Source organism: Micrasema longulum, unplaced genomic scaffold (genome assembly GCF_059751315.1).
Source record: "Micrasema longulum isolate JH-2025_06_02 unplaced genomic scaffold, ASM5975131v1 h1tg000413l, whole genome shotgun sequence".
In the NCBI taxonomy this organism is placed as follows: domain Eukaryota; kingdom Metazoa; phylum Arthropoda; class Insecta; order Trichoptera; family Brachycentridae; genus Micrasema; species Micrasema longulum.
Window position 1 is genome coordinate 246,890 of NW_028277613.1, and position 24,566 is coordinate 271,455.

Consider the following 24,566-nt stretch of genomic DNA (forward strand, 5'->3'; position numbering starts at 1 on the left):
TAAGTTTCTAAAGTCGCTATCCCAGATTTCAACCGAGTTTAACTCTATGCGAAGTTTATAAGTAATACTTTTTGCTATCCCATCATTATTCTACCACTATTCTCAAGCTTAACTTTATTCCCGATTTATAAGTAAGGCCCTTATGTTTTCCTGTTACCGCAAAGCCGAAAAATTGACAGCGGACATTATTTATGTGACAATTTTGCAGAAAGTTCGTCAATTTTGAAGAAAATGCCCAGAAAGCAATGAGAGAGGAGACATTTTACGAGGAGAACTGGCCGTGTCAGGCAGTAAAACACGCGTTTTATTGTAGAGAAACTATGCCTACTCTATGGGTCACATGTGATATTATATTATGTTACACCTTCACCACATCTGTTGAGGATCACCAACATCATAAGATCTATAAACCTTTTAATACATTTTAGGATCCGTATAAATATTAACATGAAAAAAAAAGGAAAAAAATCGCCCATAAACATATTTTTATACATCCCGCAGTAAACACATTAGTCAAAACAAGTGTTTTTTTCACTTATCTGAAGACTTCATGCAGAGTACTCGTATATATATATATTTAAAGATAAATTATTTGTAATGTATATGAACGTTTTTTTTTTTTATTGAATAAGATTTCTTGTGTGTAAAAAATCATTGCTCTAGAGCGGCGAGCCTCGACTTGACTCCGTATAGTAAATAGTACCTCTCAAAGTGGAGCACTCATCTGAACTGGTACGCGAGTAGGATGCGGTACACCTGTAGTGGTAAGTGCTCGCTGGAGGTCTCGGAATGTAATTGCGGAGCCCGTAATAGGTTCAGACGGTTCATATCACGGATGTTCCAGAGTGGACGATAAAGACAAAATGCAATCTAAATCTAACGATAATTCCAAATGACTAAGAAGAAAAATACACTTTAAAAAATCACATATAAAATCTTTGAAATTTATTGCAACAGGAAGAGAAAACGTTTTTCTGAAGAGAATATAAATTTAGAGGGTTTATGACATGTCATTTTTTTTTTTTTTTTTTAACATTTTTTTTGCACCACAACAGGCCAGGAGGCCTAATTACAGTGGTGAATTACATCACAGAGCACCCTTGAGAAAAATCACATTTTAATTTTTGTGTTCTCACCGGGAATCGAACCCGGAACCTTCCGTGCGTGAATCAAGCATCTTGACCACTACACCACGGAGGCTGCCCGGCTGGTCTCAGAGACCTTTTTACGCACCGTGTAACATTTACCATCCTGCCTATGTTTAAACATCCATTTATCCTCAAATTTTCTGTCGGTTGACATCTTTTGAGTAAAATAGCTAAGTCTCGCTTTGTCTACAAATATTTTGACGTACTTAAAATATTGTACATTTAAAAGAATTCAAAAATGAAAATTAATATTTCATAAAGAAAAATGTGTCTTTAATATGTATGAGAATATGAATTCATCGTGATCGTAGAACAACGACACATGTGATTTTATTCAACTTTACATGAGAAGTTTAAAATCTTTTTCGACTTTGTCACAACTTGACACGTACAAAAGTATTTCATTTAATACTTGGGTGAGTTAAATATATTTATTTTTTTACAAACCTGGAATATAAAGCCTTTATATAAACTTTTCAATATAAAATATAAAAGAAAGTAAATGTCGCATTTTTCGCACGTCCGTCGTTGTTCTACGATCACGACGAATTCAAACTATAAATTTAAAATTTGCTCGTCCGAAATAAAAGGAACAAAAATATATATTGTACGTGTAAAAATGTTATAAATGAGAAAAATGACGATCAAGTTTGGGTTTTACTTCATTTACTGAATTTAGATTGAATAAGTTAACTTTTCAATATTCGTTCTGATATCTTAAAACTCTCGGAACAGGATAATGATTATAGTTGGTTTTATATTTTTGTGCAACTACTATGGTGAAGGTGCCCAACCTCTATCACAACACGGACTATCTCTTCGTTCTAGTAACGATAGAACCCTTTTAATACCCTGTCATCGCTCTAATTTTCTTGCCTCCTCTTTCACAGTAGTAGCCGCTCGATTGTGGAATAATCTACCCACTAATGTTAGAGACGCCCCTTCTTTATTTACATTTAAGTCAAGATCGAAATGTCACTATCTAAATATTTAAATTGTTCCTTTATCCTTCTTCTTTCCTTCCCATCCCCTCTCTTCTTTTCATAGTTGTGTTATTTTTTTTATACATATTTATTTTTGTTAATCTTTGCTTTTAATTTTTGTATAAAATTGTAAGATTCAATATGTCCATGTATTTATAATTTTCTCAAACTGAACGGTTTAGGTAGGTAGGAAGAAATTGCCTTAAGGCAATATGCCCGCCCTTATATGAATATATATTGTATATGTATATAAAGTGTCAAATAATAATAATAATAAGGTGTAATAGAGGGATTTGCATAATAAAGTAATTAATGTCCTGACGAAGAAATGGCTGTCTAGAAACCGGTAGACGTCGGTAAGTGGTTATATTATTGTACATGGAATTATTTGCTAACAGTTAAGTTTCCTAGTTATTTAGGGTGGACAAAAAAAGTCTCGAGGTTTTGACAAAAATAGCACGTTTCTCACGCTGAAATATAAAACGATATTTGCAGACATAATATAAGACTCTCAAAACGATGAAATTTTCCCGTTACCAATAAACAAAACGTACTGATAACCGAAATGCAAAAAATTCGGATGAAGGTCAAATTTTGTCGATATGAAGAATGAATGAGTAATTTCAGCAAAGTTTTTGTTTTGATAGCCAATTATGAATGAGACACGAACGTTTTTTGTGTTGGATAAAAAAAATGTCGATAAAAGTATTTGATACGTTCCGGTAATCAAAAATAATAACCCCGAAATATTACAAAGAAATATCGCATAAAACTGCGAGAGAAATTTTATCTTTTTCAATTTATCATCGTAGATACGAAAAAACCTGGGAAATAACAAAAAAAAAACAATTGTTTGATAATATACATTTTCCAAAGGCTCTTCTCTACAAAGATAAGTTATATCGATAAGTAACTCGGGAGAAAAATGCCGTTAGCCTTTTTAAGCAAAAATGATTACTGTGGGAAATGTATCGAGTGAGATAAATGTACAGCCATATACATAATATATCATCGCAGAAAGAGGAACGCGTGTATTTGGAAATCGGAACGTGGAATTCTCCTTAAATGTATAGCCTTCAATGGCACATCGTTAACGCGCTAGTACAGGGCTCGCGTAACGAGACTATGACTGTGCCAAACTGGGTTGGGGAATCCGTCAGATAAATTGATGTAATACTAAGACATATTTCAAGATTTTTTTTACGAATGTGTATTTTATATTCACGCTGTTAAACCATTTATTGATTTTCCTCGTTGATTTCATTACTTATATGAAAGTTGACGAATATACTAAATATCTTGCATTATTCTATGTTATGCCTTCAATAAAATCACATGCTTAATTATTTTTTAATATAAATAATATTTTAGATCAAACCTCTTTATATGGAATCGTGTATTATTTATTGATTTAAAGAATAACACATTGGTAGTAAATATTCAATTTATAAACTATATTTTTAGCTAAATTTTATTAATCATATCGGCGGCCGAATGGCCGATACTCTTAAATAATTTATATTTGAGTTTGAAACAAATTATCGAGACAAATTTAAAGTATTATATTAATTTTGTAAATTACATCCGAACATTTAAAAAAAAAATCAATTTAGGTATAATATTTCATCAAAATGCAGTTCCATTAAAAAATGTCAGTAAAACATCCATTCATTGTTAAATGTTGAATAATACAATATGTTTGACAGATGTCGTAACAATCGAAAAAATTTTGTGGATTTTTTTTTATTTTTTTATTATTTATTAATAAAACATATAAGACATGAATATCATGATATTATATTCCCAGGAGTTGTACGAGAAAACTCATTTGGGACGGTACATAAAAAAAATAGTACATTTCTTGTAACAATACATAGTATACATTTAAACAATAAAAATTTAAACAAATTTTAACAATCTATGAACTTAATATTAAAAAAGGAAAGAAAACATTTAAACAATCTGTGAACTTAATATTAAAGAAGAAAATAAAAACATTCAAACAATCTGTGAACTTAATATTAAAAAAGAAAAGAAAAACATTTAAACATTCTGTGAAATTAATATTAAAAAAGAAAATAAAAACATTTAAACATTCTGTGAACTTAATATTAAAAAAAGAAAAGAAAAACATTTAAACCTAAAACACAATATATAGACTATTCACAGAAACTGAGCTAAAAACTATCACTTTCAAAAAGATTCAAGAAATAGGTCTTCATTTCTGGTCTTTGAGATTTACCACTCGACATTTCATTTTTAAGGTCATCAGGCAGTTTATTAAATTGTATACGACCAATGTATTCCAGAGACCTTTTGCCGAACTTCGTGGAACAAAATTTAGAAATGTGAAGATTTTTTGCATGTCGTGTATTATAGTTGTGAATTTCATGATTAAATGTAAGTTTTAAATTTGTGTGAGCAGAAAAGTTTATGATGTTTGAAATAGTGTTAGTGATGTCATACAGTGCCATTACCTTGAAAGGAAGTATTTTTGTGTTACGATAAATATCCTTGACATGGGAATCCCATTTCAAACCAAGAATGCTTCTCAAAGCTCGGTTTTGAAGAACTTGAATCTCAGAAATCTGGTTTTTGTTAGCGAAACCCCAAATACAGCATAAATAGGATAGGTGAGAATGTATCATAGCGTAATAGACGGCAAACAAAACAGAGTGAGGAAGCAGACCACGAAGTCTATGCAAAACGCCAGTTACGGGTACTATTTTTGATTTAACATGTTCATATTGGTATTTCCATGAAAGTTGAGAGTCAACATATAGTCCTAAGTATTTAGTAACATTGGTCTTTTCAATATAGCCAGTTCCTAGAGAAATATTAATTTTCAAATCCTGTTTGTTCCCAAAAATCATATATGATGTTTTTTTCATATTCAAACTTAATTTGTTTAATCGCATCCAGTCGGCGAGACTATCGAAATCTGTCTTCATTATTTTTTCTAGTTCTTTTAGGTTACTATTATGATAAAAAATGACAGTATCATCGGCATACAATTGAAGAGTCCCCTTTAACCCCCACTTAGTGATATCATTAATATAAATAAGGAACAAGAGTGGACCAAGGATTGACCCCTGCGGAACTCCACAAGTTATCCTACCTAGATCACTAGATTCTTTTCCGATTTGAACCGCACAGTATCTGTCAATGAGATAGCTTCGAAATATTTTCAAAGGTATGCCAACTATGCCTAAGTGTTTCAACTTATCCAATAGAATCTCATGGTCCACAGTGTCGAAAGCTTTTTTTAAGTCTATAAATATAGCTGCAGCAAATTCACCAACATCTATTTTTTTTTGTAGATTTAAGACAAAGTCATAAGCAGCACATTTAGTATTTGAAAACTTTCGAAATCCATACTGTTGGGACGTAAGAATTTTATTGTCGGTCAAGAATTTAGTGAGCCTATCTTTTAAAATTAGTTCAAATATTTTAGAAAATACTGGGAGTATCGAGATAGGCCGGTAATTAGAAACGTCTTTTTTGCAGTCATCTTTATGAATTGGAATTATTTTAGCTATCTTCAGTTGGTCCGGAAACATACCACACGACAATGATGTATTAATGAGAAATACCAAATGTTCAACTAGCTCATCTTTACAGATTCCAAGGACAGCAGGAGTAATGCCATCTAGTCCTGGGGCAGCTCGCTGCCTAAGTTTTGAAATATTTTTAAGAATTTCTGATCTATGTGTTCTTCCTATATACATTGAATGCATGGCTTTAGGTTCAGTATAAATTGTATTTTTGTCATCTGGATAAGATGTAATAGCTCTAGACAAATTACATCCGACAGATAGAAAAAAATTATTAAACTCTTCACATATCTGCTTTGATTCTTTAATCTCGATATTATTAACTTTAAGACACTGAATATCTTTTTTTGGATTTTGTGGACTGTTTGCAAGAATCGTATTGATTGTTTTCCATGTATGTCGAGGATTATAAATGTTTTGTTTAAAGATGTCGGAATAATATCTGATTTTGACATATCTTCTGTAGTTAGTGACCTTGTTTCTGGCTTTATTTTTTAAAAGAAAAAGTATATCATTTAAAGGATCTTGTTTCCATTGCTTGAAAATCGAGTTCCGTTCTTTAATAAGTAAATCTAGTTTTGAATCAAACCAAGGTGTATTACCTTGACGACGGTTGCCCATTTTTTGACTGGGTTTAAATTTACAAGAGTCTATTGCTATCTTAAAGTAATCAATAAATGCATTGTAATTATCATTTATATTATTGCTTGTGTTAAATATAAATTTATGGGTTCTAAGATATGACTTTAACATGATATTATTGATTTTTGGGTTCACAAATACTGCTTTAGGTAGTCGATTGTTTGAGTGTTTTTTAAGGCTATTTTGATAATCTAGAATAATTATATCATTTAAAAGTATGTTATGATCACTTAGTGGGTTGTCAATATTTGAAATAGATATAGATATGTTTTTCCTATTTGTAATTATGTGGTCTATTAAGGAACTACTTTCTTTTGTTACTCTGGTAGAAAATGCTGTGTTACAAATGTGAAAGTTGTAGGAGTTGAGGATGTTAATATATTTGAGTGCAATATCGCTACTCTTAGAGACATCTATGTTAAAATCTCCAAAGATAAGGGTGTCTAGTTTATTTTTGTCGAGTATTACTTCAAAAGTATCAAAAAAAAATTGCATGTTAGAGTTAGGTTTTCGATAGAAGGCATAGAGATTAAAGGATTTAGTGTTTTCTGCTAAGATTGATACACCTAATATAGCAGTTTCACTGCATTGCACTTCAATAACTTTATGATTTATAGAATTGTGGACGTATATAGCAAGTCCTCCGCCTCTTTCTCTTTTCCTTACTTTTACTTTATTCTCGTGGATAGCGTGTACCATAGTAAAATGAGAATAACACCTTAGAACCAAATCTAGAAAATTTAATCTGATAATAATAAAACGAAAAACACCACCACTCGTTCGAGTACACCCACATGAAAAAACAAATTCACGCTTATCAAATAAAGAAATGACTAAAAAAAATATTTGCCACTGAATGTCTGAGCAAAAGGAATAAAGTTGATTCTTTTAGTATAAACAGTTTTTTTTTATCAATGTACTATTGTTTCATGTAGTGCATTTTCTCCAAACGTCATTATATTAACAACAAATAACGTTGAAAAAGGATTTTATAATTTTGTTGTTACTTCTACAATATTAAAGTCAGTATCCCGTATATTTATTTAAGCCTACTATTCTTTTTGATAAGACTATAAACTTTTCCAAGGATGTCAAATATCTGACAAAAATCTTGGATCAAAGACTAACTTGGAATTGACACATACAACATGTGATCACAAAGCCAAAATCATACTGGGCACTAGCTGCCGCATGGTGGGCAAAAAAAGGCCTGATACCAAAAGCTGTACTTTGGATATATGCAGCCATGGTAAGACCCGTGGTCACCTATGGTTGCATAGCTTGGCACAAAAAAGCCCAACAAAAGGTATGCAGCGGTGCATTATTCAGCCTACAGAGAATGGCCTGAAGCATTGCCATTGGAGCAATGTGCTCTAATCCAACTGCAATGGAAGCAATGTAATGTCTAAATCCTCTACACATTCATGTGCAGACGGAGGTGGGCATGACCATGCTACGAGCGTTGAAGTCGGGCAATCCCAACTGTAAGTCAAGAACTATGAGGAATTTGGAGCAATACTTCATCGATAATCCGATGTTAGCTATGCCATCGGATGTAATGGCTATGGAATTCAATTTCCAAAAGCACTTCACGGTGCTTATACCTGATAGCGAACAATGGCTGCCCGATAGCACCCTACCCTACAGGCAAGGAGACATTGTGTAGTACACCGATGGCTCCAAGAAAGATGGACAAGCAGGTGGTGGGATACGCGGAGTTAGACTAGGTAAAAGGTTTTCCATTAGACTAGGGCTCTATCCCACGGTCTTTTAAACGAAACTCTATGCCATCTATGCCTGCGCACATGAAAATTTGCGCAGGCAATACAATAAATAAAAGATTTTTTTTTTCAGACAGCCAGGTTGCTCTAAAAGCACCGAGCTCTGTAGAGATAAATTCTAAATAAACCTTGGAGTGACACGGTCTATCAAACGAAACTCTATGCCATCTATGCCTGCGCACATGAACATTTGCGCAGGCATTACAAAAACTAAAATAATTTATATTCTATCAAACAGTCAGGCTGTTCTAAAAGCACCGAGCTCTGTAGAGATCAATTCTTAACCTTGGAGTGACTACGGGCGCTTCATTGTGTCGGTGAGTGTAACAACGTGGTATTAATTTGGGTATCTGGACACTCAAACATCGACAGTAACGAGGCAGCTGATCAGCTGATGAGCTGAGACAGCCCCTATAAACCCTGAGTCGTACTGAGGGTTGCGAGTACTATTCACGAAGAACCGGTAACAATAGATCTTCACAGGTTGCAGTGACGTCAGGAGCTTGCATTGGAGTGACCCCCACCTTGAGAATAAGAATTAAAAATGTGAAACGACGTTAAGAAATCGATTGATTATCGATAGTAGATTACTTGTCAAATAAGTGGTGATAATTTTAAAATTAAGATTGTAAATAAGAAATCGAATAATTGTGAAGGAAGAAGTGATATTTCACATAATTATCGATAGTAATAAGCAGACCGGAAACGGAAGTGATAACTAATTTACCTGCGGTATAAATTACCACATGAGTATTCCAACAAGACCAGATTATGTTGCAGTGCGATTATTTCTATTTCTACAATTCGATTGAAGAGATTCTGTAACTTGAGTGAAAATCAAAAGATAAAGTAAAAGTTTTTATAGTAATAAAACACTTTGCTCCGAAAAGGTTTTTATTTTTAATTTAAAAGAAAGAGGAGATGTGCCGAATATGGCATACGTCCCTAATATGAGATGACGGCATTTCCCAAAAACAAAGCAATAATACTCTTTATAAAACAGCGTATCCACCAGTGGCGAGCCGAGATTTATTTTATAGGTAATCTACAAAAAAATGTTCATTAATTTGCGACTACATATAAGTACATAATATGCAAGTAATAACATTATAAATAACTATTTTTTTATGTGGTTCTGTGAAAATCAACTCAAACAACAATTATTATTAACCACGCGATATACGTAGCTTTATTCTACACTATTTTTATACAATACTTGTACAAAAGTTTATTAACAAATACCACAATGACATTCAGCAGACATTTTCATGATGATTTAACTGTCAACGCTGAGCACCAGCCGATTTAATTTAAAATGAATAATGCCAAAAACGGCCACTGCGAACGCCACATGTCCTATGTGATACATAATATATGAAAAATAGTCCTCCGGAAATAATGTTCGAAATACTAGTTTACAGATAGAGAATCTTCAAATGATATTTGTAATCCGCAAGCTTGTTTAAGTACTAAAAAAGCTGCCTTGGGTTAAAGATGTAAAATATAGTCTACTTTTTTGTATGAGGAATGAGCTGAGGTAAGCGGCTAGTTTCATTGTTCACTGAGAACGGGCTGGGCGCTGGGTGCACTTCATATATATTTTTTTGTAGAAAGATATAAACGGTGGTGGTAATTTATAATGAAAACAATTATTTTATTTATTTTCCCATAAACATGGTTACTATAAAACGTTAATATCGAAAGTCAAATATAATGGTAAGCTGTGCCTAATCACCTATTTTGACGATTCGCCCGTGGTATCCACTGCTTTAGCCTCGGAAAGCTACACTCAAAAGAGCAGTTCCCGATTTTGCCGAGTTTTCTCTGTTTCCGCTACCGGACCACAGCCCGATTGGAATGCGGCGCGATGTGAAGCGTACGCAGAAGCAACCTACATATTATCATAATGTTGAAAAGATTTCCAGTTACCTGAGGAAGTAGTCGTGCACGAAGTCCTGGTGCTCGTCCAGCCAGGCCTCGGTGCGCGCGCACTCGGCGTCGTAGCAGCAGCCGGCGGCCGCGGGGGCGGTGCCGCGGCGCCCTCCCCCCGCCGGCCCGCGCGGCATGCCCGCCCCCTGCTCGATGCTGTGCACCTGCAGGCCTGGAAGAAAAGGAAATATGAAATAACTGGCTGCTTGGAGACCAAGGAAGTGTACACTCTAGTTCTCCTAAGAATGTCCGGGTTTCGAAGAAAATACTCGTATTTTGTTACCGCGCATGACTATCTACGCATTCGAGACGATATAACAATAGGGAAATATCACGTTATTTTTTAAAAACATTTTTAAAGTAATTTAGGTGAACGAAATATTATCCAGTGAAAAAAATACTTTTAAATTTGTAATTTTGAATTCCAGCAAAAACGGTAATTCCATTGGCCACGCCCCTAATACGTCACGATTCATGTTTATTTGTACGTACCATTTAAATTTGTGTACAACAATTTCATGAATCTTGACGTCACAACAACCAAGGCCAAACGCGTGGTGTTATTCTACTAACATATTATTGTTTAATTTATTTTTTACATTCATGTATGAAAACTTTTCTCTACAATATCCATATTGATTTTGAAAACACAATTAATTATTCTTAATCCATTTCATATATTTATATCGGTAATCGTAGTATGCGATATTTCCCTATTACGCAGTAGCGGTGAATTGAATTAATTAAAATGATTATTATAGAGGGGGTACGAAACTCCTGGATGTAGGTTCTGCAGTGCAGAACTATAATGCATCATCATAATGTATAACCACAAAGAAAGAGGTTCAAATATAAATTTATATATAATTTATTCGGCCTAAGCCAATAACAACAGTTATATGAGGAAATATATGTACAAGAAATTGAACAGAAAGAAAATAAAACTATTTTACAAAGACAAACAAAGACAATAAAATAATGGTATACAATATATTCATAAACGCAAAAAAACATAAAAGACTTCGAGCTAAACCATGCCAATCCATCTTCATCCCACAATGTTTTAGCGGCGAACAGATCTACGAAAAGCTGGAAGATCTATCTCAAAGAATTCTAAGTTATGTGATGAATTGACTAATCTACACATTCAGGACATTGAGGCATAAAAACAAAAGTTGCTCTTAGAAGATTCGATAAATAGCAGATTTTTACTTTAGTAGCTCAATCACAAATAACGATTGACTTGCTAATAAGCGACGTGATAACATTTTTTTACCGTGGTTGTTTGTCGTATTCACGATTAAAATGGAATATCTGTGAACACCTAATATTAAATGTCAAAATATTTACGTTTTTACGATGTAGAATCCTGCTGCGCAATCACATATTTGAATTTTACTGTATTATATATGTGTTATATATATGTCAAAATTTGAGTAAATATGGAAAATATTCCAAAACTGCTATTTTTATTTATTTATTTATTATTTATCATGCTATTCATTGCATTTAGCTGTCGGTTGGCAAGCCAAATGCCAAGAAAAGCAGTCGCCGTAGTAATTGTAATTCAATTATCACTTGTTTGTATTAGATACTCCTTACTATTTTGCAAATGCAATATATTGTTTTATTTTTTAAAGTTAACGCCGATTTTTCACCAATGAATTTATTAACGAGGATAAAAAAAAAACAAACCGACACAAGCGTTGACTTAGAAATTACACACGCGTTGACTTATGACTGCGATAACTTAAGCATGTTCATTATTGTTCATTGTGGTCGCTTTAATGCTTAGCATGTTTTTAAGCACGTCGATAGTTATTTTTGAGCTACTAGTGACGTGATTAATACACAATTTTTTAAATAAGTGTGTCATTCGTTAATGTAAAGTTGTTATTACACGAAAACATAATGGGGTAAAATTTATCTGACGAAATAAAAATAAACGACCCTTTGTCCTACTGAAGAAGTAGACCATTAAAAGTTTCGTATTAGGGACAAAATTGAAACTGTGATGAACGGAATTGATAGATTTCAGAACGAGTTCCATTGGATAATGTATCGAAAAGAAGAAAAAAAAGTAATTGGAGTAAGCACTTCTATTATTGCGCTTTATTCTGCGCCGTCAGCAATTTATTTTTACTCCATTAAATTTGTCGATATATTTTCATTAAAACGTCTAAAACAATATTGGTTCGTTCGCGGAGACTGAAACATAAAACCAATCTAGTGTGTTTTTTGTCAAAACTTAGAATGAAATCCATTTAATAACTGGTAGTTATACCAGAGCTGCGCTGCCCGAGCGTTATTAATTAAAACATAGCTATGATGGAAAACATCGATTGGACCAGATTATAAAAGCTATCTTCATCGGTACATACCGAGACGGTATACTTAACTTATGTACTATAACCATCTACCTCGGTATGATCTACCGACTTGTTATCTCGACGTTATATGATCGAATCCAATTAATGAATGACCCCAAAAATTTAGTCCACGTTCCTCACTTAATTTAAATATAAAATAGTTTTATATTTTAAATAGGCTTCTGTGATAAAAATTGGCGATTAAAAAACTCCAATAAATCCCAATTCAAGCAAGAAATGCTCGTTTGAACATGATTTTTACGTGACTTTTGACAATTACTTTTGACAATTAAGTATGCCAACCTTTCGTCTGAATTTATATACCGAGAGATTACATAGCCGGCTCTTTTAACGTCTCTAAACGCACACTCAAGAAGACAGTAAAACAAATTGAAAAAAAATATTTTACTAGATTTATTTTTTAAAGTGACTACATTTTCACGGCTAGATGTTATTATAGTAAATAGGACAGAATCTAGCTACATTTTCTGTGTACATAGTCGTTCGTTTTAAAAACTGACAGTTATGTCAGAATTCAATATGACTTCAAAATCAACTAATTTTTCTCTCATATTCTAAAAAAGCTTTAAAAAAAATAGCAACCTCAGAGAGATTAAAAAACTAAATAAATTGAAATTAAAGCAAAAAACTGTGCGAACTCAATTTATACAGTTGTTTTAATAGATCCGAAGTAATTATTTATACATTTGGAAGTTTAGACATTTACAGGGCAGATGAGCTGTCTTTAGTTGGTTTTTCGCTTATTTTGTTGTCTTAAAACGTGTTTCTTGTGCAACTCTGAAAAACATGTTATAATGTTTTAAAAACTTAAATATTCACATGTAATAATTTTTTTATTACATGTTAGAAAAAATTCAGGGAAGCTACTCTTTTTTTAATAAGTATTGAAAATTTATTGATTGCCTGAAAATCGCACAATACGAGTATACATTATACAAGAGGAAAATAAGAGAGACATTTCTCTTGTCCACGCCGACTGCCTCCGAACTAATACGTGACGTTTGATTTCTAAAGCTCTTGATTGTAAATTATTCTTACAAATGTAAATTTAGCAAAAAATTAATTTCACATAAGTAATCTGCGCATCTTTTGATAAACATAACCTACATAATTCTAAATAACAGTAATGGAATAACATTAAATCGGGATCATTTCCTGACAGACGGATAAAGACAACAAATAATAATGATTTATTGATAAAACCAACGAACTCGATAGCAGATGGCAAAACTCTGGTCATGGTTTTCCCTTGAATCATAAAATTTGTATCACACAATGTAGGTCATATCGCACTTTTATGACGAAAACGACTTAGCTAAAAAAAAGCTTAAAATGAGTTTTGATCGTAAAACGACTTTAATAAACATTATCCATCATTCTGCATAAAAAAAACGCAACATTCGGGTGGGAATAGGACAAAACCGTAACATCGGTCTCTTTATTACTCAGAGAATTTAGATTTCGCATCAGTACGAAAGCGACGCAATAAGTGTTGTATTTAATTTACATTGCTGTGTGAAGGACGCAACGTAGACAAACATATAGTGACCGAAAGCTGGTTGAGTCGATTTTATTCCGATACGTGCCATGTTTACTTTATTAAAAAATATATTAAAACGACCAATTTAGCTTTGTGATTGTTTCGTTCCGACTTACCGATAATATTAGTGACTTATTTAAGTTAATGTCATTTCATTATTTAAATTATCCATAATCTTAGTGCCTTATGTTTATGACATTTAGTGAATAAATAAAAACATGTGTTTGGCGACCAAATCTGACCTAAAAAAAGTCATTTTCTTATTTATTAAAGTGTTTTTCTTTGTTTTTTTCAATCTAATAATGACTCATTAAATAAATGTATTGTTTTAAGCTTATTATAATGTATTTTTATTAAGTTTTACTCAAAATTTGGTGCTTACTTCGAAAAATACGAAACAATCGACGAAATAATGCGAAGGTGTCAAAATTTACATTCTTCTTTTGCAATTTCCCAAAACGTTCATTTTTTTAGTTGAGCCGTTTTTGTCCTAAAGATGTGTTACAAAGAGTATATATTTTTTATGCGAACTTGTTTTTTTAAATAATAAACTGACGTGATGGCTGGAAATAGATTATTACTATACATTGGCAAGAATGAAAAATATAAATGAATAATAGGTTAAAGTTAAACAAAAGCCCATTTATAATATTCCTGGCACCAATTTCAGTATTGGGATCGTGTCTTGATCCCGTTCCAAGTTGCATTAGTGTGTGGAAATGCGAAAATAAATTTCACATTTATGACCTAATTTAGAAGATTTTTACGGCGTTGTTAGAGATTTTGTTATAATAAAATTTTATAACAATAATCGTGGGTAACGTTATGGGTACAAAATGGAAGGAAAGAAATGTTATACGGTACATTCGATTAAATCAATAACAGTTTGTATTGACTTCTAGTGCCTTTGTTATAGAGCGACTTATTGTAATGAATACTTATGTAATACGTAATCCCATATTTGCAGTACTGTCTCGAAAATTTCCTTAACCCTTTAAATTAATATCTATCTTCATTTGAGAAACGTAGAACAGAGATGGACCTAATATTGATTATTAAAATACTTATTGGATATAAGTGATGTCCCATCTCATGTTGAAATCAATCTCTTTACATGTTATTAACGGTGTCACCAGAAGTCAAAATCTGCTATTCATCAAATCTTCTACATAAAGCACCTTTTGTTTTTATGCCCCAATGTCCAGAATAGTCAATTCGTCACACAACTTGGAATTCGTTGGGATAGATCGTCCGGTTTTTCGTAGATCTCATCGCCATTAACAGAGTGTGGAATGAAGATGAATCAGCATGGGTTAGCTCGAAGTCTTAAATAATATGTTGATCGTGATTCTAAATATTTTGGATACCATTATTTTACTGCCCATTGTTTGTCTTTGTTACATATTTTGATGTTCTTTTTATTCAGTTTCTTGTACATACGTTTTTTATATACATAACTGTCTTTATTGGTTTAAGCCGTAATTAAAAACAAAACTATTACTCTACTTGAAAAGTAATGCTAAGATTTTGATTTTACGATGTTCTAATTTCAGGGTTAATATTTTTTTTATTTTATTTTTATTTATTTTATTTAGAAAACATACAGTCGTACAAAATAAGTACTAAAAACAACAATTTTTTAACATAAAGAGACCAATTGAGTTTTCATAAATTAAAAAGATATAAACATTAAATGTGACAAAAAATAAAAAAGAATTTTAAGTGAGAAAAGGATAATTGTTGACATTTGCGTTTTCCATGGAGGTAATAATTAAAAATAAATAAAAATACCGAATGTACACTCCGAGCCATCCACGCACACACATGAACGCACATCTAAAACATACACAAACATATACATTACATGCGGCACATATACATAGCATAAACCACTCAAGATGTACATTCAGCAACTATCCCAAATAATCGACCCCATGAAGAAATTTTCCATTAATATGTTTTTATGTTTATTTATTTAAAACTTTATATTCATTTACAATTTATATAGATATAAGGGCGGCAATATTGCCTTAAAGCAATTTCTTCCAACCTACCCAAACCGTTCAGCTTGAGAAAATTACAAGTATATGGACATATTCTAGGTAATTATGCAAAATATTATAGTTTTATAAAAAAATTTCATGAAAATTTACTAAAAATCGACAGTACGTTATGAATAGAGGAGAGGGGATGCAAAAAAAAGAATAAGGAGAAAGGAACAACTCAAATATTTAGATAGTGACATTTCAATCTTGATTTCAATGTCAATAAAGAGAGGGCGTTTTTGACATTAGTGAGTAGATTATTAATCGAGCAGCAACTACTGTAAGAGAGGAGGCAAAAAAATTAGAGCGGTGGATGGGTATTATAAGGGTTCCCTCGTTCTAGAACGAAGAGATAGTCCATGTTGTGATGGAGGTTGGAAGGAGCTCTCTCAGATAAACAACTTCCATCTAGATAATATTGAACTATAAAGAAAAATACGAAGAAGGTGTTAATTTATGAAATATATCCGTTACGCACGTCTAAGATGAATAGTATTTATTACGCTTGACATAATAACGAGTGTATGAGGCGTGATACGTAATCGAATAAATTCACGTTTGATATGTTACGATGAAGCCTACTATCTAGATTAGAAGTATCATCTAGCTGATTTAATTATGATGTTGATATTTCAATTAACCATGTATTTATTACACTTCTACATTTCTAATTTTTTCCAAATATTAAACATAATAAACAAATTATTATTTTTCTGTTGCTTTTTTTATTCCTTGATTAGACAAACCCACCAGGGGTGGCACTCTGAACGCAAAACCGCGCGTAGAAAACGCATTTTTGACGTGTATGTTACATAAATAAAATAAAATAAAAAGCAGTACCTAGCTTTTTTTATATAACGTATACTAGTAATGTACGGTTCAGTCCGTCTTCACTAATCTTTTCTTTAAGAATGTGTAACAATAATTTTTCTTATAAATAATTCAAAACTGCGCGCTAACAAAATTAAAAAATGCATGTTTACTTGGGTCACCGACAGGCACTAACAGATTAATTAAGGGTAATAACCCTTCAATAGAATACTTGGGCGTACTGTATTATTACAAAATACTTAAATGATGCTGAGTTCAAGTAAAGAAAATATTCAATAACAATTTAATAGGGAAACTGAGGGGAGCTCAAAAAATGGGGATTAGAAATAAATTATTACATGTATCTTTAACCGATTGGGGAATAGGAACCAAAACGTATTAGGGTTTAGGGTGGAATAAGATACTCTTACTTAAGGCCGTAGTCTGGTAAAACGCACGCAAAATGAGGAAATCATACGATTTTGCCATTTTAAAACGAATGTCTTTTTGAAATCGCGCAATAATAAAAAAACATAAAAATACAAAAAAGATATAAACAATATTTTGTAAAGGTATTTCTGTTAAAAAATATATTTAAAAGTTTTATATTACTTAAATATAATTACTTTTAGACCGGTGGATTACGCCATTTCAAATTTAGACTAAACTTAGGTATCTGGGATCTCAATAAAGACTAAGTATTGAACTAAAATTTGTTGAAATAGTTTGAAGATAATAAATTGTACATGAAAGTGGAAGAAGCCAAATTTTAATTTTTTGATTTTGAAAAGAAATACAAGCGTTTGGAATCATATACATTTCTGGAACATTTTCCTTTATTTCTACGTAAAGTTATGCCTTCGGTAATACTTTAAAAAAATATTGAAACATTTTAGTTGAAACCTTTTTTTATAGAAATGTATTCTTTTGTTTAAAGAAGATAATTCTGGTTGTAATATTTAATTTATAACAACCTCTTTTTTACATTTTTATGACCTTCAGACCTGCCCTTATCGTTTTCGGTACCGAAACAACAGAAATACCTTTAAAAAAATTGTTGTTTTTATCTAATTTATGTTTTTTTTAAAATTATTATTGCGCGATTAAAAAAAAAACATTCGTTTTAAAATGGCAAAACCGTATGATTTCCTCATTTTGCGTGCGTTTTACCAAACGACAGCCTTAAAGATCTGAATCATTCTCGACCAGATTGGTTTCAGTCCGAATGAATAATATAACAAGTGGATGGTAGAGGATTGGAAATAGCGACTCTTCTACTTAACCCGGATAAATTTATAGTGAGGTCAGTTAATACGCGGCGCGGACGGTCATATATAGGTTACTCTTTTCCTTATCCTTATGCGATATGCTGTCGATTCGGGAAATGTTTTAAAGATGGATAAATAATGACAAATATACCCGAAAGCATCATTAATCAACCAGCTCTATAAAAATTACGTTAAGATAAGCTGTGCACATGTAAAGAGATGCCGAAAAATTCTAGACTGGATTTTAAAAAAAGTAAATCATTTCGACATCCTATAAACTATTTTGGTTTTGTTACGTTTTCGCTGTTGTTTTACCTGGTCAGCACCGAATGCGAAGGAACTGATAAAAGACTGATCTGATGAAGCTCAGCCAAAATTAAATGAGGGTTATCACTAGAACCCTTATAGGGCACCGCAAATTGAGAAAACACGTTGCTAGAATGAACCTTTCCAAAATTTCTAGATTTGGGTTCTGCGGTGCAGATGAGGAAACACCTGTGCACATTCTATGTGAACGTGATGCTTTACATCATAAAAGAAGACGCATCCTCGGGGGACCACTGGGCCTCTCGCCTTCCACACGGTAGCAGGTCTCTTTTTTCATTAATTTTTTTTTAGACAACAACAGGCGAGGAGGCCCAATTGCAGTTGTGAATTACATCACAGAATACCCAGGCTTGAGAAAAATCACATTTATTTTTTTGTGTTCTCACCGAGAATCGAACCTGGAACCTTCCGTGTGTGAGTCGAGCGTCTTGACCACTACACCACGGAGGCCGGCTCTTTAAAGACCTGGGCTTGGAGGGCGAGAACTATTTGCGGGGACCCGTCACAATAGATCTTCACAGGTCGCAGTGACGTCAGGAGCTTGTATGGCACTGACCTCACCTTTAAGAATGAGAATGTTTGAATATAATCGTGGAAAATGACAAACTGAATTGATTACGGATTGTCAGGCTTGGGTTTTTTTGACATTACAAAAAAAATAATTTAACATATTGAGATATTTTTTTAAAGGCAGAGTCAACAAATAATAAAATGAAAAACATTTTAATACTGTTATGTTATATTTCATTATTATTGTTAAATTTTAATTTTCCACAAGTGGAATTATACGGAGTGGCTGCAAAATAAAAAATATTTAAAAATTAAACAATCACGTAACTTTTAATCTCCTAGCCCACCCTCTTCCCGAGTCCCCCCTTCTCATTCAACAACATATCACTAAATATAATAAACATAATTTTTAGAAGACCAGTAGACATGAAAAGTCGGTAAGTGGATGTATACTAATATTTACTAACATTACTTAATGTTAATTTACTTGCACCTATTTATTTGTTTCTGACTCAATTCATTAAACTGTTTTGATTCCATAATTACGATATGTGCATATAGGTGAACTGTGTGCTGCAGAAAGATACACGTTAAATTTAATCCGAATTACAACAAGAACATTAAAGCTGTTGTTAAAAGTATAATATATTTTGTGGATAATAATTACAAAAGAGCGCAAACAATGAATTCACGAAAACTTTGCGCCAATTCATTTTAATTTCACCGTCATAATAATTCTGTGGAAATATTACAACGCGCCTTGATTCAATTTGTTCTAGTTTAAAACATTTATAGAAGGAGTTACAAAGTACCGAGATGACACCGTTAACACAATTAAAATACGCAATAAATATCTTCAGAAGAGGCTATAAATCTATTCACTTAGGCTATCAACTTTCAGTATTTCAGTCGTCTTGAAGTTTTCGTAGAATGACCCCAACTTAAACTTTTAATCCTTTTATATCAAAACACGTTTTAATTTTCATTTCCATTTAGGTACAAAAAAATACTTACTTTATATTTGAAGCACTAACTTTGTGGTTATTCATTATGATAAAATAAATAAAACAACATTGTTTTTAACCACAATTTTTTTTCCACCGACCAGTTTCAAAGCTAAACAAGCTTCTTTCTCAAGTACTTAACTAATGAATTCTTTCCTATTCTATTTGACCTTATCAGTATGCTGCCAATGAAACAAATAAATCAAGTCTTTTTTGTTGACAGGATAGTAATGTAATATGGATACGTTAAAAAAAAGACAGGAGTGGACTAAAATAAATACTGTTTATTTGGGGATGTTTCAATTATTATTAAGAAAATTGAAAAATGTAATTTATAGTTTTACTTTAATTTAAATGTTTTTCTTTCAAATGTTTTTTTTTTCTTAAAAATACAATTTCTTTAGCTTTTATACTTTTGGGTTACTTTTGATAATTTTTACAACATTGCATGCTGTTAACAATTATAAAGGTTGATGGGTCTAGTAATATTATATATCACGTATTTTATTCATGTGTGGATGTCCATCATCATTCCCTTTCCGCACCTAATGGTGCATAGGGCTACTGCATCGGAACACCAATCGTGGCGTAACTTGATCATTTTTTTACACAAAGGTAAGGTTATCAGTCTTACGCTTCAGGTACCAGTCTAAAGACTATGAAATATTCTAGTGTAAAAACACCCTTTTAAATAATATTTCATATCAAACATGTCGGTAATCGAACCCGAGACCTCTTGCATGGTACGCAAATGCGCTGACCATTACACCACGAGGTCGACGATCGCTGACGATGAATGTCCAGTAATCAAATATTGTTCCCTAAAGAAATAACGAATAAAGATTTGGGAGTATAAAAAAAATTTAGGATTTTTTTTGCTTGTTATGTCGAGTAAGATGAAATTGGATGGTATCTAAGTAGTCAGAGAAGAGTCTACGAGTAAATGATTACGTAATGCGATGATCGAGTCGGGGATTTAACTGTAAGGGTACGTGAAGGTAAGGGTCGGGGGTGGGGGCGGGGGTGCCTAACTAAAGTAGATTAATGGCGAAGTGTCAATAGTGTTACGACAAGAAATGTTACATTCTCCAATCTACTTCGCCCTGTGAGGGTAAGTATTATCCCACCTTAGCCACATTAAAGTCCCGAACTTGTATTTTATAGTATTATATTTGTAGGGTCCATAGTCCATAGTCGATGACACACACGTGTTAATTTAGTTCATCTGAAGTAGACTATTGACCGAGAATGCAATGTCATCATTTTCTATCGAATCCAATACATTCGTATACTGCAACTCTTTTAGTATTGCACGTTAAACCGGGAGCATTGTTCTGCAGTACATTCACATCATCCCTACCATGAAGAAATGAACAACAAAGGGACGTCGTCTATAAAGAGACTACAGGACGCAGCCAACGTCAGTCAGTCCGTTCATTTAGTCGGCCTAACAAATTCAGTTCAGTCAGTCAGACCAGCTCGATGACGTCACTCAGTTCCAGCATGTAGTTCAAGTGCAGTTACTTCAACTCTTCATCGCCGAAACACTCGACATAATGCATTATTTTTTTGCCATGTAATAAATAAACATCAAACAGCAATCTCGTGTCTTCTCTGTCAATCTCTAACTGGGGTAGGAACTCCAACCAACCCTCAACAACCTAATCCTACATATTTATTGTTATTTTGTGAAAAGGATTTTTACTCATTATGACTATTTTTAGGCAAGGCTTATTACGGGATTAAAAAATATTCTCACATCTCATAACATCTTCCAGATTTGCACTGGTTAAAAAGTCCGGAGAGAATGAAATACAAGCTTTGCTGGACAGTATTCAAATCCGTTCATGAAGTGGCTCCGAGATACATATTGGACCTATGTTTTAGGCAAAATACATGTGAAAGATAATTTCACATAAAGATCACATCAAATATCAGCATTTGATTCAGGCAGAGGAAAACTTGTCGAAATCCGGCGCTGACCAAACGCTACGTTCGGAGATCGGCCCCACTTCAGCCTTGAACCATTTTATTTTATTTTAAAAGAAATATTTGCGTTCTTACGAATTACCTACACATTTAATTTTAAGGGGCATTCTGAACGAGTTGTAAATAACTCACCATTAGAAATCAAGTTGGGGTAGAGTGGGATCCGAACCACGGATCTTTGAGCCGTGAGTCCGAGACATTAGCCACGGGACCACAACCCGATCAATATTTCTTTCCCACTTGCGAATCATCGACAGTCCCAGTCAGTTCAGGGGTGGTATTCCGAACGCTCTCGTGGCCGTATTATCTCGTGTATTTACATGCAATACACGAGAAAAACTGTTTTCTCGTGCCGCGAGAGCGGTTCAAAATAGCACCCCAGATCCACTGAAATTTCACTTCTTTGGTTTATCATACCCTCAATTTTAAATCAGAAAAATACAATATGTCACTTCTTAAATATTTGTGTTTTTCTTTTCTCCCCCCTCTTTCCTTCGCTTTCTATCCCCTCCTCTATTCATATTATAGTGTAGATATTTAGGGAATTTTTATTTCTTAAAAAAAAAAAACATGTGCCAATGTTTTGTTTTATTGATTGATTTGGTGTTTATTTTGTAGAACTTCACATTTAAACTTATAATCTAAAAATCAAACACTGATTTGAGTCTACCGAACACTTTAATTTATTTTAACAAATACAAAAAAATATTCGTGACCTACAGCTTATTTCTTCATACAAAAATGTACGCTATGTTTTACATTTTAAACCTAGTTGCGGATTATTCTCTCCTAGTAAGCTTGCAGATTACAAAAAATATTTAAAAATTCTCCACTTGGAAAATTATTTACGAAGGATTATTTTCCTTTGATATGATACAGTCGGCATGTGGCGGGGCGCTCGACGCGGCCCGTTTTGGTATTATTCATTTGTAGAAGTATTCAGCCAGGACTAAGTGTTGATATTTCAATCATAATGGAAATACATCTACCGAATGAATGCCATTGTTGTGTTTTTATAAACTATTGTACCAGCGTTGTATTAAAATGCAATAGAATATATCTACACATATCTGAGTTGATCTGATAGATTATTGGTAATAATCTTTTGTTATCAACAGTTGAAGTTCTCAGAACCAAAGAAAAAGTAGCCATTAATGGGAGAGTAGTACCAAAACTGTTTAACTTAATACCTAGTGAAAATCGAGAGGAAAAAAAATTCAAAACATTTTTTAAAATAATCAAAAATTTATCAAAAAGAACAAGTAAATCTTAAGTGTGCATATAAATATGTTCATACTTTATTATTAACCTGTATACCTACCTACCCTTGATAAAAAAATATTTAAAAAATGTAATGTAACCCGTGGCCAAGCCTCGGCTTTGCGGGAACAACAATGCAATTATGAATGCTATTTTATTGTTGAAATAATGATTTAAAAATACAATAATATATTATTTACATGTAGGTACAAATTTATGAAAACTTTTTAGAGCTACCTATTGAACAAATCACTGTTCGCCACTGCTATGAACATATATTAATAATATTACAATAGGGAAATATCACATACTACGAATACCGACAAAAATAATATATATGTGAAATGGATTTAGAATAATTGATTGTATATTCAAAATCAATATGAATATTGTGGATAAATGTTTTCATACATAAATGTAAAAAAAAAAAAATTAATAAAAATCCATTGCTAAAAAAACGCGACGTGTTCGTCCTTGGTTGTTGATACGTCAAGATTTGCGATAATGTTCTAAAGAAATTTCAATAGCCAGGAACAAATAAACATGAATAGTGACGTATATGGGCGTGGCCAATGGAATGACTTTTTTGCGGGAATTCAAATTACAAATTTAATTTTTTTTTTTATGCTACTAATAATTAGCAAAAAAAAAATATTTCAACAGAGAGAAAACATTTTTAAGAAAGGAATATGGAAGTCTAGGCATTTACAGGGCTTATGACCTGTCATTGGCTGGTTTAAGTGGCCACTTTACACACTGTAACATTCACCTTTTTGCCCATGTTTGAATATCCACATTTCCTCAACTCTTCCATTTTCTGACTTTTTGTGAAGTAACTTTTATGAATAACCCCCTAGGGAGGAAATCCAGCCAGTCTGCAAGCATTTGGACATGCTAAAATATTATTGGAGCAAAAAAAATGTTTTTTTTCTGAACAGGATTTTTTAGACCTTTATTACATTAAAAAAACCTGATATTTCCCTATTTTGGTAAAAAAATAAAATATATTCAATAACTAGCTTACTTTCATATTCTCAATTCGGATGCTTACAAGTTATTATTAAATGTTAGTAATAAATAAAATTTACTCTTGGGTCTACGTATGAAAACGTGATATTTTGAATGGAAGTAATGCGAAACATAAACTCACATTTACGTTCGCTTCAAACAGGGATGTAGAATAATTTTTGAATAAGTAATCTTAAAAAACACTAAATTTGATCATGGCGATATTTTTGTAAAACCCACACATTTCAAACTGTAGAGTTTTCATGTACAGTGGCACATAGTTTGGCAGGCTTATTGTGAAGTTTTAAAACCTACCAGGCAATACGTTTCAGACGTGCATTGGAATTTAGATTATTGGTTTACATCAATATGTTTCTT

At 32.6% G+C, this 24,566-nt stretch overlaps 1 protein-coding gene across 1 annotated transcript in view; it reads right to left on the reverse strand.

Annotated features, from left to right (window-relative positions):
- The window catches only part of LOC148281760 (dual 3',5'-cyclic-AMP and -GMP phosphodiesterase 11-like), a 372,381-nt gene that overhangs the window by 172,998 nt on the left and 174,817 nt on the right, over positions 1-24,566 (reverse strand). Inside the window, exon 2 of the mRNA XM_088226167.1 lies at positions 10,038-10,209. Within this exon, the coding sequence (XP_088082293.1) occupies positions 10,038-10,209 (172 nt within the window). The remainder of the gene's footprint in view (positions 1-10,037; positions 10,210-24,566) is intronic.